This window comes from Alligator mississippiensis, chromosome 13 (genome assembly GCF_030867095.1).
Source record: "Alligator mississippiensis isolate rAllMis1 chromosome 13, rAllMis1, whole genome shotgun sequence".
In the NCBI taxonomy this organism is placed as follows: Eukaryota; Metazoa; Chordata; order Crocodylia; family Alligatoridae; genus Alligator; species Alligator mississippiensis.
In genome coordinates, this window is record NC_081836.1 from 1,049,534 (window position 1) to 1,064,448 (window position 14,915).

General features: G+C 58.1%; 1 protein-coding gene across 3 annotated transcripts in view; it reads right to left on the bottom strand.

The window, feature by feature from the left end:
- TRIM62 (tripartite motif containing 62) overlaps nucleotides 1-11,439 on the bottom strand; it is a 31,341-nt gene extending 19,902 nt beyond the window's left edge. For 2 of the 3 annotated variants that reach the window (XM_006275293.4, XM_019480182.2), the window contains exons 1-2: nucleotides 10,946-11,439; nucleotides 2,093-2,188 (exon numbers count right to left, since the gene is read on the bottom strand). In XM_006275293.4, coding sequence (XP_006275355.3) covers nucleotides 2,093-2,188; nucleotides 10,946-11,359 — 510 coding nt within the window. In that variant the 5' untranslated portion in view covers nucleotides 11,360-11,439. The remainder of the gene's footprint in view (nucleotides 1-2,092; nucleotides 2,189-10,945) is intronic. The other variant, XM_019480183.2, reaches the window with a different exon arrangement.
- Between the last annotated feature and the right edge of the window lie 3,476 nt (nucleotides 11,440-14,915).

Consider the following 14,915-nt stretch of genomic DNA (forward strand, 5'->3'; position numbering starts at 1 on the left):
GTGTTTATCCAGTCGCAGAGCATGGATGCGCTGGCTGGCACAGCAGCTGTGGGTTGGGCTGTGGGGAAAACAGTGGTAGAATGAGGCTCCATGGAGGATGGGTGCAATGCACGTGGTTAATGGTACCATCCCCACAGCAAGGGTCCAACCAAGCCCACTGAGCGACCGCAGCAGCCGAAGCAGCAAAAGCCCAGCTTGCAGCCAGAGGCCCTTGGCAGAGAAGGAAGGTGGTGTCCCAAGCAACTGCTCCAGTTGAGGAAAGACACTTTTGGTTTAAAACAGCCCATGCCAGCAGCTGTGGGGCACAGAAAAAGGAGCTGCCCCTCGAAGGGACAGCAGCCACTCCAGAACAAAAGTCACCTTTCAAGTGACCGAGGACAGGAAACAGGAAGAGCAAGGAGATAAATAAAAACAGCTCATAAAAAGGCACAGTGGACGAGCCCTGTGGTGGGGGAGGGAGGAGGGGAGAGGGGAGGAGAAAGGATCATCCAGCACCTGAAATACAACCTCATAAACCTGCTGGAGAGAGACGCAAGGCATTTCTTGTGCAAACAGCCCTGCCCAGCCAGCCGGGGAGCCCACAGGCAGCACTCTCAGGTGAAGCTCCTCTCCCCGCCTAGCAGAGGGACCTTGTGCGGCTCCAGCACTGCAGCACAGTTCAGAAGAGGCGGGTGGAGGTCTTGGCTCTACCAGATTCCCTGAGTGGCCTCGGACATACCACTTAGGGGCAGGTTTTCTCAGATGTGCTCAGCACCCTGCACAGAGGGAAACGAAGACCCGTTTTCCACCGCGCTGAGAGCGGCAGGTCTGCCAAGGGCCAAGCCCCTGAAAACCTGACCAAGTACCTTTCCATAGTGGGTCTCCATCCGCAAGATGGCACATCATTGTTGTTCTTCTGCCCTCCCTGTCTGCCAGTTCAGACTGAGCGCCCTGGGTGGGGAGTACTCGGCGTGTTTGCGAAGCACCCAGCACAACAAACCCCCGATTCAGCTGGGGCCTCTGTGCCCCACTCCAATACACATCATAACCAACAGCACCTCACCTAGGCTGCGAGAGCAGCCTGCCCTCAGCAGTGGATACATAGAGGAGGAGCCCCAGGGACCTGGCTGGCGGGGCAGGGGGACTCCTTTGCCTGTGCTGCAGGGTGGTAGCATCACGAGGAGTGAGAGGGTGCCACAAGGGAAGAGCCACATGCCAGGTGCCCGGGCACGGTACATGGTGGCCAGCTGGGCTGCAGCACCTGCCCACAGCAGACAACTTCCTAGCTTTTTCCTGGCAGGTTGGGCTCAGCGTCGTCTTTCTCGGGGAAGGAGACTGCACACAGCATGGGAAAATGATACAGTCAGAACCCAGCAGACAGGACCCGACAGACCCAGCTACTTTCTAAGTCCACTGGCCTCTACATCACAGCTGGTGTGTAAGCCTCCAGGCTGAGATTTTGGGGGAAGACTGATATGGGTCGGGACAGCGAGAACTGAAGAGAGAAGCAGGATGCAGAAGGTCTGTCCTCCCCACCTCTCCCATGGCAGCTCCTTCCAGTCTCAGACACCAGTACACCCCAGCCACAAGCCAGTGAGCTTCTGGGGGGCTGGCAGGCCTGCTTGCTCATCTACATTTACCCACTCTCCTCCTCTACGCGTGCATCCTGTCTGCTCAGGGGCCACGCTCCTCTCCTCTGCCTCGCTGCAATTTCAGTACACGTGCTGTGGGTCCCCACCCCTTGCTGACACGAGGCTGGTGGCCACCTCCTCTCCCACACTTCACCAAGAGAAACAAAATGCAGCCTCTCCCCCATGCCCAGGCCCTCCTGTGCTCCCCTCCTTCCCAGACCGCTTAGCCAGGCCGGGGTCAGCAGCATCCCCCACAAACTGGGGCTGGAAGGCTCCACTCAATCCCGGGGAGAGGACTGACTTGCCCATCTGAGTTATGTGGCCAGAGGTGTCGGACACTGCAGGCCTGGTGGTGCCCGTGGGCCTCAGGCCCACGTCCAGACAGCAGCCATGGGCCTCCCTGCCTCCACTGTTGGAAGTGCTGCGGTGCCCCCCACCCCACCACCTCCAGCCCCAGCCAGGCAGGGCCCACTCCCTGTTACCTTGGTCTCAGCCAGCTGGCGTTTGAGCAGGTGCAGGGCCTCCGTGTGCCCGCGCTCGCTGTCCTGCAGCGCCTGGAGCTGCTCCTTCAGTTCCCTCTGAAACGAGTCAAGGAGACAAGCGGACGAGTCAGAGGAGCTGAGCACACACCTGCTGCACATAGCAGCTCAGGGCAGGAGCTCAGAGGCCGTGATGGGGCCCAGGGGCCTGCCCGGCCTGCCCTCATCCTTACCCCTTTGCAGCACTCCCCTCTACAATGGTATGGGGCAGCCCACGAGGGCAGGAAGGGCCAGCGCCTTGACCCAGCACAGCCACCCTAAGAGCTACCCCAGGCTGGCTGCTCCAGGAGGCAGAGGCGTGTGGGGACCCTGAGTCCCAGGAGCAAGATGCAATGGGCACCACATCAGAGCTCTGCCCACATCTTCCAGGCCTTCTCCACGTGTATGCTCAGAGACCACTCAGACGCTAATCTGCAGCAAGCATTGAACAAGCAAGTGGTGACCCTGACACCCGCTGTTGGCTCCTCCAGGGAACATGCAGCGCTTTCACACAGGAGCAAATTGCGTCTCACTGCTGGGGTGGGGAAGATCAGAGGGGCACTATCCCTTTCCAGGGGAAAGGCTGGGAGGGAGCAACGTCAGCAGGGGGCTGGGGAATACGTGGCGGGGCCTGACCTGGGCTTCCACTACTCAGCCACGCTGCCTCTCCTTGTTCTCTCCTGACCTGTCACCTCCTTCCCACAGGCTCAGGCCTCCTGACTCACACTGACCCACCGCCCTGAGTGCTGGGCACTCAGCCATTCTGACTGCCCCCTGCCCCGGGGGAGGGCTATGAGGGGAGCAGCAGGGGGAGAGATAACTAAGAAAGCTGACAGCAGGCCCAGTGGAGCACAAGGAAGCCCTTGGCTGGGTGGCCTGACACGCTAATGCCCACTGGCAAATGTGGCTCTTTACCCAGCCACCCCCAAGGAGAGGGCGCCCGGGCATGGACTGGGCTGGGATGTAATGCTGGCAGGGCTCTGGGCACGTGGCGTCCTGCTAGCTGAGGGAGCTCTGGGGTCTCAGCTGGATTGCTGGGGAAAGCAGTGGGGCAGACAGGGCTGCGCCAAAGAGCCATCCTCCCACCTGACCCTCACCCAGGGCAGCCGGGCAGGACTTGCCATGCTGAACACCACAGCTGCAGTGCTCTGCATAGGGGACACCGTTGCCTCCCACTGACACTGGAGGGGGCACCCCCCAACCTGGATCTGACCTGCTTCAGCAACTATAGCAAATGCTCTGATGTCACAAGAACGAATGGACGTGCTCCAGGCCAGAGGTAAAACCAAACGATTGATGCCGAGAGCCTGTACTAACTCCTCTCCCCTGGCATGACCTGGGCCAGGAGGGGCTTCCCAGCTCTGGCAGTGTCTCCCCAGTCACGTGTGCCCCACTTCCTGCCACCGCTCTGCCTGATGAAATGCTCAGGCGCTTGTCACAAGTAGGGCCCTCGATGGCCTGTGGCAGGCCTGCAGCCTTGCCTTTGGGGAAAACAGCGTGATGAGATCAAGCAGACAGCACTGAACGTGTGTGTGGTCCCTGGCCTGCGCAGGGGGAAAGTAGCTCTGCGGTGGTGCCAGGAACTGCTCTCACACCCGCTCTTTGTTTGCAAGGGTAGCAGCTAACGCGGAGGTTTGGCCAGGGCCGAGGAAACGAAGCGTGACAGTGCGGAAGTGCTGGTGTTCGTAATGGGCAGACAAGAGAGCACTCCTAGGCATGTGCAGGCATGCACACGCACACCCCTGCACAAATTCACAGTACCTCCCTCTGCAAGTCCCACACAGCCATGTCCTGATGATACGCTTTCCCCTTCACACCCCCACCCTGTACAGTACACACATTCCCACATGTCTGAAACCCCTTCACAGCCACTCTCGTCCTACACCCTGCCATCCTCCAGGCACACACCCACCACTGCAAACACTCCACACACACGGGCACAGCTCTCAGCACATTCCACAACTAAATGTATGGTCAATCAAAGAAACCGTGACTAATAAAAACAGCCTGACATTTTCCGGGCCATACAAGCCCCAGCGATTGGAAGCCCCCAGACCTGAGGATGCACTGATGCTTACCCAGTGAAAGCCTACAGTGCAGGGCCACCAGCCATTCCAGCGTGGGGGCACTGCCCCTTGCAGCCCAAGGCTTGCCCAGGCAAGCAAACCCAGGCCCCTGCTCACAAAGGCAGGTGTATGGAGCCAGGCAGCAACCCCGCAATCATGAGAGCACATGCTAAATGTGCCAGCCACTAGTTTCCCAGCCTCTGGCATCTCCCTGAAAACAAAGATCCTCCAATACTCCCTTCAGCCAGGGACCTCAAAGCACTGTGTAAGCATCAATGCACCTAGCCTCCCAGTGCTTCCTTGCCAGCACCAGCCTGCCTAGCTCTCTGCAGCTGTGCTCAGCTCAGCAAGTGGACGGGGGCATCAGGACCTTGTTTGAATTCAGGGCTCCCAAGCGTGGAACCAAGAAGGTGCCACAATGTAAGACACTCAGTCCTTGATGTGCCCCACCTCTAAGACCAGAGCACAAAGACCATCTCCCACTAGTGGCTGGTCCCCAGGGCCAGCAGCCTCATGCTTACATATGGCAGCAGTTACTCCACTGCTAAGAAGCCTGGACTTGCACTCTGGGGTGGGGGATGAGGCCAGAGGCCTGATCCCGGACAGCAACTACAGCACCTGTATGTGCAGGGCCAACACTGTGAAAACAACAGCGCAGACGAGGGCACAGTTATCATCGTGTGCAGGAAAACCAGGGAGAGATGAACTCAAACCCAGAAGCACCAAAGAAAAGAAGAGAGGAGATGGTGATTTCTACAGTGGAGCCGGAGAATAGAGAACTGCTCCATCTCTGCTTCACTTTGGCCATGAGTGGCACATACTGCTGCCCACAGATGCTCAAATCTCCTTGCAACAAGGCTGGAGCCTTTCCTTGCTGCACAAGGAAAGAGACCAGCCCCTTCACCTCTGGCAAGAATGGTGCAAACCAGGAAGCTGGGAGGCAGGGCTGCCGTGGAGGTGGTGCCGGGAGAAGGCGATTCATGCCAGCACAAGGGGCAGCCTCGCTGGCTAGATGCCAGGCTGCCTGGGGCTGTGCTCTGTTTCTCAAGCTAAGCAAGGTCAGCCTTTGTCCCTGCTGGGATGGGAGATCTTCAGCACAGACAAGGGGTTGCAAGAAGTGGTGCTGCTCGTTCGTTCCTCCTTCTCTTCTCCGGGGGACAGGACAGGCCAGAGGCACCCGTGCTCACAAGCAATCATATGGCACCTCCTTTCCCCCACCGCTGGGTCTGGCCCCCACGCAGCTGCCATGTGGGCAATTACTCCTTGCCTCCACAAGATCCCCTGCCCTGCTGGACAGACCCAGGCTGCTTGTCTGGAGCCGTCAGGCAGCGCGGCTGTGCAGCATTCACCAGTTGCAGTGCTCTACCCCAGAGCTGGCTGCAGCTAAGCAGCAAGCGAAATGATTCCTCGATGGAAGCTGCATCAAGGGATTAATGTGAAAGATGCCAGGGAAACGCGACACTTTCACCTAATGGGGGAAGGCAGGGTCAGGGGAAAGGGGGAAGGCAGGATTCGTGCTGGTGGGGAAGGCTGTCCTCTCACTCGCTGCCCAGCCCTGGTAGCTCCTCCTGTCTGAAAAGATTGAGAACTCGGGACCGTAGGAACCCCCTTCTGATGCAAGCAAGGGAGGCTGCTGTTAGCCAGCTGCCCCTGCCACGAGCTGCCTCTCCCTCAGCAAGCATCTGTGCCGTGCTCTTGCCCACGTCCATGCTGCTCGCTGTCGTGTTTCCATCACGGCACGGGGAGCAACAAGCCCTTTCGCTCTGCACCACGCTCTGTCTCCCTGCCACGGGCCCTGCCGACACCTGTCAGCCCCCCTGTTAACGCCGGCTGGGGAGCGAGCAATCAATGTCCAATCGCCAGTGGCTCAGCAGAGCTGTGCACAGCATGGTTGAGGTGTGGTGTGGCACGGCGTGGGGCAGAGAGCCTGTTCGTGGGCCCCACTGCAGAAGGCAGAGGAGCTGGTGGAGTTTGGACCAGCGAGGAGCCACGTCAGCAGAAGCCAGGCAGGGAGCTCCCATCTGCACCAGCAGCGCTGCTCCTGCACAATGGCATTATATGCTGAAGGACGTTCGTTGTCCTCCACAGCCCCCCGGGGAAATCGATGGCTGCAGGACATGGGGCGGGGACTGTTCCTGCGGCTGCAACACACCAGTCTCCCACGAGGCCATGGCAGGTCCCAACTGTCGACCCGAGGGACCGTCAGGCCTCCTGGTACCCCACATAACAGTCAGCTCAGGGCAGGTCCCCACACAGATCATGGCAGAGGCCCATGCCAACACGAGGTCCCTTGCCTCACACTCAGCTCAGCCAGACACCAGACGGACGATTTTGTCCCAGCTCTGCGTCTCCACCAGAGACCCACCAATGTGCACCACGCTAACGAGCCCGCCGTGCCTCCAAGCACAGAGATGATAGCTGATGTGCATTTGGTCCTGGCTCGCAACAGGCCCCCAGAGGAGGCCAGAGCACAGAGCCTGCCCCAAAGGCACCGCCCAGGCTGGCCTAAGCTGCCTGGACCCTAGGATCAGCTGCGGCAGTACTTGTGCTGGTCTCCACAGCTGGAGAAAGTAGCAACAGCCGCACACTGCGGTAAAGAGCCCAGGCAGGGATCCTCACCCTTATGGATGTCAATGGGAGCAGGAGGGGCTCTCTGGTCCAGAGGCCATTCTGTGCCTCTATGGAAGCTGGGGACAGCAAGGGGTGAAGGGAGGGCTCTGCACTGGTGGCCAGGGTCTCATCCTGGCTGCAGCGAAGGTGGTACCAGCAGTTCCTTCAATACCTAGGAGTTGCAGCACAAGCTAGACAGGAAGAGTCTGTGCATCCGCTGTGTCAGGCTGTTCCCACAGCCAGTCCTGCAGGGCACCGAGCTAGCCCCAGGGCTGTTATCAGGGCACAGGCTCCTCTCTACTGCCTCCTCCACAGAAACAAACCTCTGCCAAAGCTCCCGGCTGGCAGCAGAGCTCAGGCAGAGCCAGCAGCCACTGCCCATTAGCACTGCCTCTGTGGGACTCGGCTAACAGTCGGACAGTTGATTACCAGGTACCAAGGCTGGCCACTCATGCTTTGCAGAGGCACTAACCATCCCGATCCCAGTGTAGAGAAATTCCCCACCTGTGTCCCCTGCAGCCAGTGCCGACTCTGCCCCTCCCCATCACCGGGGAACTCGCTTGCAGTCAAGTCCTGTGGCACTGCCCACTGCCTCGCACAGGAGCTGGCTTCCCTGCTTGGGATGGGAGATGCACAAGCTGCAGTGCGAGGAAGGGACAGACAGGAGGACTCACAAGGCAAACTCCTGCCCAGAAGCTGTAAAGGGAGCTCCAGGAAGGGAGCCAGGAAGAGACGAGACCACCTGTCCCTTCTAAGCGCCTGCCTAATCACATTAAACATCTAAATCCCCAGGGCACCAATTTAGATCCACAAAATCCAGGAGATGAGATCAAGTAAGCAGATCCCTTCTTAAGTGTATGTGTGCCTGCCCACCTGCCCACGAGGAGGGCCCACAGCGACCACCAGGGAACGGCTGCAGACCATCTGTGGCAAGCGCATCTGGAGACTCCAACACAGCACCCCTCCAGCACAGAGCACCACCTGCAGAGGGCATGGGTGCCAGAGGTGCCTCCTTGCAAGGAAGGTGAAATGCTTTCTCCTCCTCCCTCTCCTTCCTACACGAACCTCAGGCATTTGGCTGAAATGAGAAGGAACTTCCAAGGTTGGGAAATGACCCTTTCTCCTCCTGCCAATATCATCCAGACCCAGCAGCAGGCATATCACTTCCTGCAGCCTCCCTCTTCTCAAGCAACTCTCCCCTGATATCCAGGGCTGGGTGCTTAGTCTCCCACTCCATTTCATGCAATGCTGGTGTTCAGTCCACCCACCGTCTGCACAGCCTCTGTCCTCACCTGACTGCAAACCTTCTGTGGCAGGACCTGGCATGACGGGGCCACACCAGAACACAACCAGACTTTGTTCCCTCCCTTGTAGCAACATGAAAAAAGGATGCAACCAAACTAAGTAAGCTGAGGGCCAAAAGCCACATGGCATCTGGCGCGAGGTGAACAGCACTGTGCTCCATGGGAGCAATGCAGACGGCCTGGAGGGGTCAGGAGGCTGCCTGATAAAGACACGTGTGAACCAGAGCCTGGCAAGTTCTGTGCAGGCCTCTGACTGCCCTCTGCTCCAGAGGTTTCTCTGCAGTAGTTGCTCCTGTACACACATGCATGTTCCTCACTGTGACATTTTTCTTCCTGCTGCAGCCAGTGAGCCCTGCTGGTACAGCATGCAGCTGCCTCCTGTCTTCATGGCTCTAGCTGCTGACAGCACATCGTTGCTGTGCTCTGGCCCCTCTGCCAGTTTCCCCATCAGCTTCTAATGCCAGGTTAAAGTCTTGGACCTAGTTCTCAAACAAGTTAGTGGATCAAGCCTCTGCTGCACCAAAGACTGAATGTGGATCTATGAATCATGGGTGACAGCAGTGCTCCTGGGGACAATGCAGATCTCAAAGTCCAGGAGTAGGCATGTGAGGGCTGGCAGCAAAGCCACCTTGGTCCAGAGATGCAGCTCTGGAACAGACTTCCAGAGATCAGACTTGGGCTCGATTCTCCTACTCAAAGCACTGCAGAGCTTCCTCTGTCCACCACGCACCTGACACTCCCAGCAGTGCCCCCTCCAGACACAGCGAAGCCCTGCAAAGCAGGAAATGGATTTGTCACTCCCCCGCTCCCCAATCGCTGAGTGCCACAGACCTGCTAGGGCCCTTGCTGCTGATGTTCGTGGAAGGTGCTCGGACATTCTGGTAATGGACGGCTGTGCCCGGCCCCAAGAGAAGAGCTCCAAGCTGCTGAATCCCTTGTATTCTCATCATGTGCTGTACTAGCTGCTTTGCAGCTGGGATTACACCAATGCACTGCAGTGGGGAGCAGGAAGCAGCCAGAGCCCCTGGGGATTCTTCAGGCAGAAGAGGTCACTGGGAGACCCCAGAGGTTTGGCCAAGTAATGGCTAGGTATAGCATGGTCCGAGAAGGGAGCTATCCATCCAGCTACCACCCTACCCATGCTGGGACAAAGACAACAGTTAGGCAACCAGACCACAATATCAGAGAGCCAGGCAAACTGCTCCAGCTCTCTCCCAAGCTCCCCAGCATTCTCTTTTCCAAACAGCTCTGTAAAGGAGCCTGCAGCCAGTGAATACCAGTAGCCTTCAAAGGCAGCAAGACAGAGACCCTGAAGCAAGGTCACGGTCACTAGTCACAGAGCTGCTGCTAGAGTGTCCAGCCTGAAACAGATGAGTGACAGAAGCTGCTTGTGTTTGCAAAATACAGATCTTCTAGACTTGACCTGATGCACTCGGTGCAACACAGCATTCCCAGCAGCCAGGCCCTGCCCATTCTGACACCTGTGTGAAACCCTTGCTTTCACTCCCACATCTCCTGGAACACCTGAGCTTGGCCCACGTGAATACTCATGAGGGAGGAGCGCCCTGAAAGTGGAAGGCAGCTTCCCAGCCACAGACAGGGAGACTTCTCTCCCTAGAGCTGAATTAACACACACAACTCCTTGCCATAAGATCTCTGGAGGAACGGGACTGATACGGCTAATCCGAACACTCAAATAAAATACAGATCAGCACCACAAGCCATTCTGCTCCACGCATCAGCCCAGCTCGGACAAGTAGGTCGGGGCAAACTTCCCTTGTGGGTAGCTGGAGGCGCCCTGTGCCTTCCTCGGAAGCAGCTGATGCTGCCTAGCAAGAGGTCAGGTTAAATAGGCCTCTGCCCTGATCCAGCCAGGCAATGCCTGAGGTCAGCCTGGGCTGGTGCCCAATATAAACCACAACTGACCACCGGGGAATATTCATGTTTTATCCCTGAGCAGCCAAGCTGCTCTGATGGCTGCTGCGCTAGTCAAGGAGCAGAAACAATGCCAGGTGCAGACAAAAGCAGCCCCAGTTTCACCAACTCAGCAAGGATGAACTGCAGGGCACGACTCACACACAGGAGGATTCTGGAGAACTTGCGAGTCCTGGGGCTGCAAGCGTCATTCCTGGGGTGCCTTGGGCAGCCCTCGAGAACCAGCATCCCCTACCGGGGCCAGAGGCGGGCCCCACGTGCGCGCACATCCCTGCTGGGCCCCTGCCCTGGAGCAACTGAGGCTCATCTCTCACTCTCTGCTGCAGCCTCCCAGCAGCTCTGGGACAGCGAGGGTTAGTGACAGGCTGCCCTAGACTCATTGCCAGCAGCCTGCCAGCCCCGTCCCCTGTCCTCACTGACAGCGGGGACACAAAGAGCCTAACGCCACCTCCAGTCCCACCCTGGAGGGAAGAACAGCCGAGTCCCAGTGAGAGCTCAAGGAGCAGGAGCCCTGGTCCCCGATCCCACGAATCCTTAGTAAGGCAATAAATGCTGCCTTCAGCTAGGAAGGGATGAGTCAGTGCATGTGAGGTCAGTATCTGGCTCCTGCCCAATGCAGCCTCCCTTCACAGCCATGAGAAGCGGCTCCCTCGACCAACATCTAGTTATCAGGCCGGCAGGCTCGCTCCAGCCCCTCTGCGCCCCGGCCTGCGGCACAGCCACGTCCGGAGCCCCCTGCTCGGCCGCCGCCGGGGCGAGGGGGCTGTCAGGCCGGGCGGTGCGGTGCGGTGCGGTGCGGTGCCCCGCCCCAAGGGGAAGGCAGCGGCCCCGGAGCCCTGCCCCGGGGCTGGTCCCCCGGAGGGAGTCCGAGCCCCTGCTCGCGGCCCCCGCCCCGGCCGCACCTGCAGCTCCTCGAAGGCGTCGTCCAGGCTGGTGACCTGGTGCTGCTCGTGCAGCGCGGGCTCGTCGCAGAAGAAGCAGACGACGGCGCGGTCCGTGAGGCAGAAGAGCTTCACCTTGTCGTGGTCCTTGCAGGGGAAGGCGGCGCGGCCGACGCCCAGCAGCGCGTCCAGCGGGAAGGCCGCGTAGCGCTCCACGATGTTGGCCAGCTTGAGGCTGGGCGAGAGCGTGGGCTCGGCGAAGCTGCGGCGGCACTCGGGGCAGTCGCGGGCGCCCTGCGGCTCCTGCCGCACCCAGTGCTCCGTGATGCAGCGCCGGCAGAAGTAGTGCTCGCAGCCCAGGCTCACCGGGTCCTGGTAGATGCTCAGGCAGATGGAGCACAGCAGCTCGTCCTTCAGGCTGCACGCCATGGCCATGGGCTCGGCTCGGCTCGGCCCGGCCCGGCCCGGTGCGCGGAACGGCGCGGCGCGGCGCAGCGCGGCGGAGGACACCCGAGCCGGCGGGCGGGGCTGGGGGCGGCGCCTCTTTCCCCTTCCCTTCCCTTCTCCGCCCCGCGGGCCCGAGGCTCCGGGCGGCGCCGGCAGCGGGGGCTCCGGGCAAAGCGGGAGACTGCCGCCCAGGGACGGGATCGGGGCCGGCGGCAGCCTCGGGCGCAGGGAGCCTGATTCCTCGCAGCCTGCTCCTTCTCCAGGCCCATCCGCGAGGTGCCCGTGTGCTCACTCCATTTGGGAGTGGGGGCACCAGGTTTCCTAAATCCTGGCCCACACCTCATCCCTGCCCTGTCTGTGCTCTGGGTTGGTTTGTTCCGAAAATGACCACCAGAAGCGGCTCTTTCCTGCTGTGAACTCCTGCAAGCCTCTGCTTTGGGATGCTCGAGCACCATCGTGGGCATCTTCCCCAGTGGCAAGGTGATACGGTCCGGAAGCACGAGTGCCTGCCTTACCATGCTAGCCACTGCCAGCTGCAGATCAGTGTGATGCTGGCCACATCGTGCCCAGCGGGCTGGTGGCCATGGGACCTGGCACGTTAACCATGCTAGCACCAGGTCACCGAGGCTTTGGGCAGGCCTCGGACCTGTTCCTGACTTCTCCCTAGACCCTGACTTTCCAACTCGTTGTGTCTTCCTGCCCCACATCCACCCACCCCCCAGGCCTGCAACCATTTCTGCTGCCACCCAACATCTTGTCACTTCTGCTGCCTTGACTGCACATCAGTTCTGCTCCCCCCACCGCCCTCCACTCCTGCAGCAGTGGGGCTCGTAACTGCCTTTTCATGGGAACGGGCAACAGCCACAGTAAACTCCTCTTCCCTGTCCCTGGGTCTGAGTGGGAGGTTAGCTTCAGGACAGCTCCTTTTCCTTCCGCCCTTGCAGCCCTGTGTAGTGGGGTGGGGAAGCAGAGACCAAACAGACCCGTTCTAGAAGAGGAAGCAAAGCTTCCCTGAGCTGCTGGGTTCTTCACGCTCCTCCTCCCTTGTGAGTGTGGTGCCAGCAGCTCCCCACCCACTGCCCAAAAATTCCCCTGGGCTTCTGGCAGGAAGGGGGAGCCTTCTGCGGCTCAGACTGCAGGCCCTTGCGGTAGAGCAGCCAGAGAGGGGAGTTCCCCTGGGCTGGGCAGCAAATCCCTTCAGACAAAGGAAGAGCACTGCCAAACGCAGATGAGGGTATGAAAGCACCAGGTTCTGCAGAGATGCATCCCTTTGGCTAATGCTGATGGGACCTGTGCTTGGGTGCTTTAGAAACAACCCCTGCTCCAACCCTTCCAGGTGTGGTCACCTTACATGTCACGTGGAACAGCCCTGACAGTTGGGCAGTGCTACCTCCTATGCCTCACAGGGTCCCTTCTGTGGAGAGAGGTTATCATTCCCGTTGCGTTGATGAGGAAGCCCAACTGAAGAGGTGACTTGGCCCACAACATCAGTAGAACCAGGAGCTGGACACAGCGCACCCGGCTGCCCAGTGCCTTCCTGTGCCTGCTAGAGCACAGCCTTTGCAGTGCCAGGAGGAGAACCCATGAGTCCTCACTGCTAGGTCCTCCTTGAACAACAGCACCCTGCTCTCTCTCCGTGCAAAGTGCAAGCAGGCCCAAGTCTGGAGCTGAATGTGCAGCCTCTACTTTTGCACATTTCAGTGGTTATGTCATTTCAACTTTCCCCGTTTCTTCCTTCATCGCTTTCTCCCACTCCTTGTAACTCATGGTTTATTTCAGGTTCCTCATTCATATCTGTCTGTCTGTCTGATCATCTTCATCCTGGCATTTTCTCCCCCACATTTTCTGGCCCTTTTCTAGGCCCCCCTTCACCCAAGCTGCCTTGGCAGCCTGAACCTCACAGTCAGAACCACAGAGAAATTGGCCTGGAAGGGACCTTCATGGTTTGCATCCTCCAAAGTCTATAATGAGACTGTTTTTCCCTCCTTTGCAGATGCCACTTTCTTATTGTGACAACAACAAACGCTGAGTAATTATAAGGCTGGAAAACCCTGAATCCAAGAGTGTGTTACAGATTCCCTGGCTTAATGATAATGCAATCAGAGCAGAATCAAATAAAAGGCACAGAACATAGCTCTGCCTCTCCAGACCAAGATGCGCAGCATGTCGCCTGCGTACTGATGAGCCCTGTGCAGATTATGGGGAGTTGTCATAGGCGGAAGCCAGCTTGTATGTCCCAATTAGGTATGCAGTGCATCAAAAAGCTTTGTTTCCCCACTGGTGGCACAGGAGAGGCAAAGTTTGAAAGGGAGCTGGGATGCAGGAGCAGGGCTGCCAGGGTGCAGCTGTGTGACCATGAAAAGCTGCTCCTCTGGGACAGAAGCCATTGGGCTCACAGCTGGGAAGGCTTTGCCTTTTCTTATCCTGTGGCAGCCCCAGGTCCTTCCAGCAGCTCACTAGAGAGATGGAGTCTGGCTGCCCTCCCCTCCGGGGGAAATAGCAATTGCAGGCCTTTCAAGCTGCAGTGAGAATAACAACATTGACAGGAACAATGACAGTGAGTGGAGCTGAATGATAATCATTTTAGAGAGGAAATCAAGACAAGTCTTGATCGGACACTCATGATGTGACTTGACTGTGGCATTAACTGTACCAGGTGGAGCTTTGGGAGGCCAGGCATTAAGTCGGAAGCCTGGAATGGACATATAGAGCTAAATAATATCATGACTATTGCTTTGTAATGATGCGAGAACCACATGCGACTCGCTCAGGGCAGGGATACTGTTGACACTGGGGGCTGTGAAATGTTTCATATGCACCTAGTCAGATTCGTGTGTGGTAGAGTCTATACAATGGCTACCCAGATAACAACTAAGCACACACTTGCAGCAAGTGGTCACCTCTCAGATGCTAGGCTGCAATAACACAACTATTTTGCCGACCTGGGAGGTGAGAGATCAGAAGGGCTATAAACATAAAACACATCTTGATCCTGGCAAAAAGGATTGTCATGAGATATGCAGGAATCAGGCCCCTCTGGGTTGATACATCAAGAAAATGCCTAGTTTGCAGATGTAGGTTAGGCTTAGATGTGAGCCAGAAGCCAAACTACTTCTGGGCATGTGCAGAGGCAGAACTGGAGGCATCCAGGAACGTTAACGTCCAGAACATCAGTGCCCACAACCTGCAGGTGCTCAGGCCGTCAGGCAGGGACTGTGATTTGGGTGTCCATATTTGGCCAAAGTCCCATTTTAGGGACCAAAGTCCCCTTGTAGATTTGGTTTTGCTGGGCCTCGGTTCCCATCCATGAAATGGGATAACAGTCTAGCCTAGCCCAGCTCAGGCCAGCCTAGCCCTGCTTCCCAGGGGTGCTGTGGGGTAATCAGAAAGCAAAGATTTCAGGATGCTCAGAGGTTACAGTGTTGGGGCCCTATAAGCAATAAGGCCTAAATCTGATACAGGGCTTTTTAATCAACAAATCTCAACTTCCCTATTGCTACAGAGAGGGAAACTGAGGCACAGATAGTGATGACTTTCTGAAGGC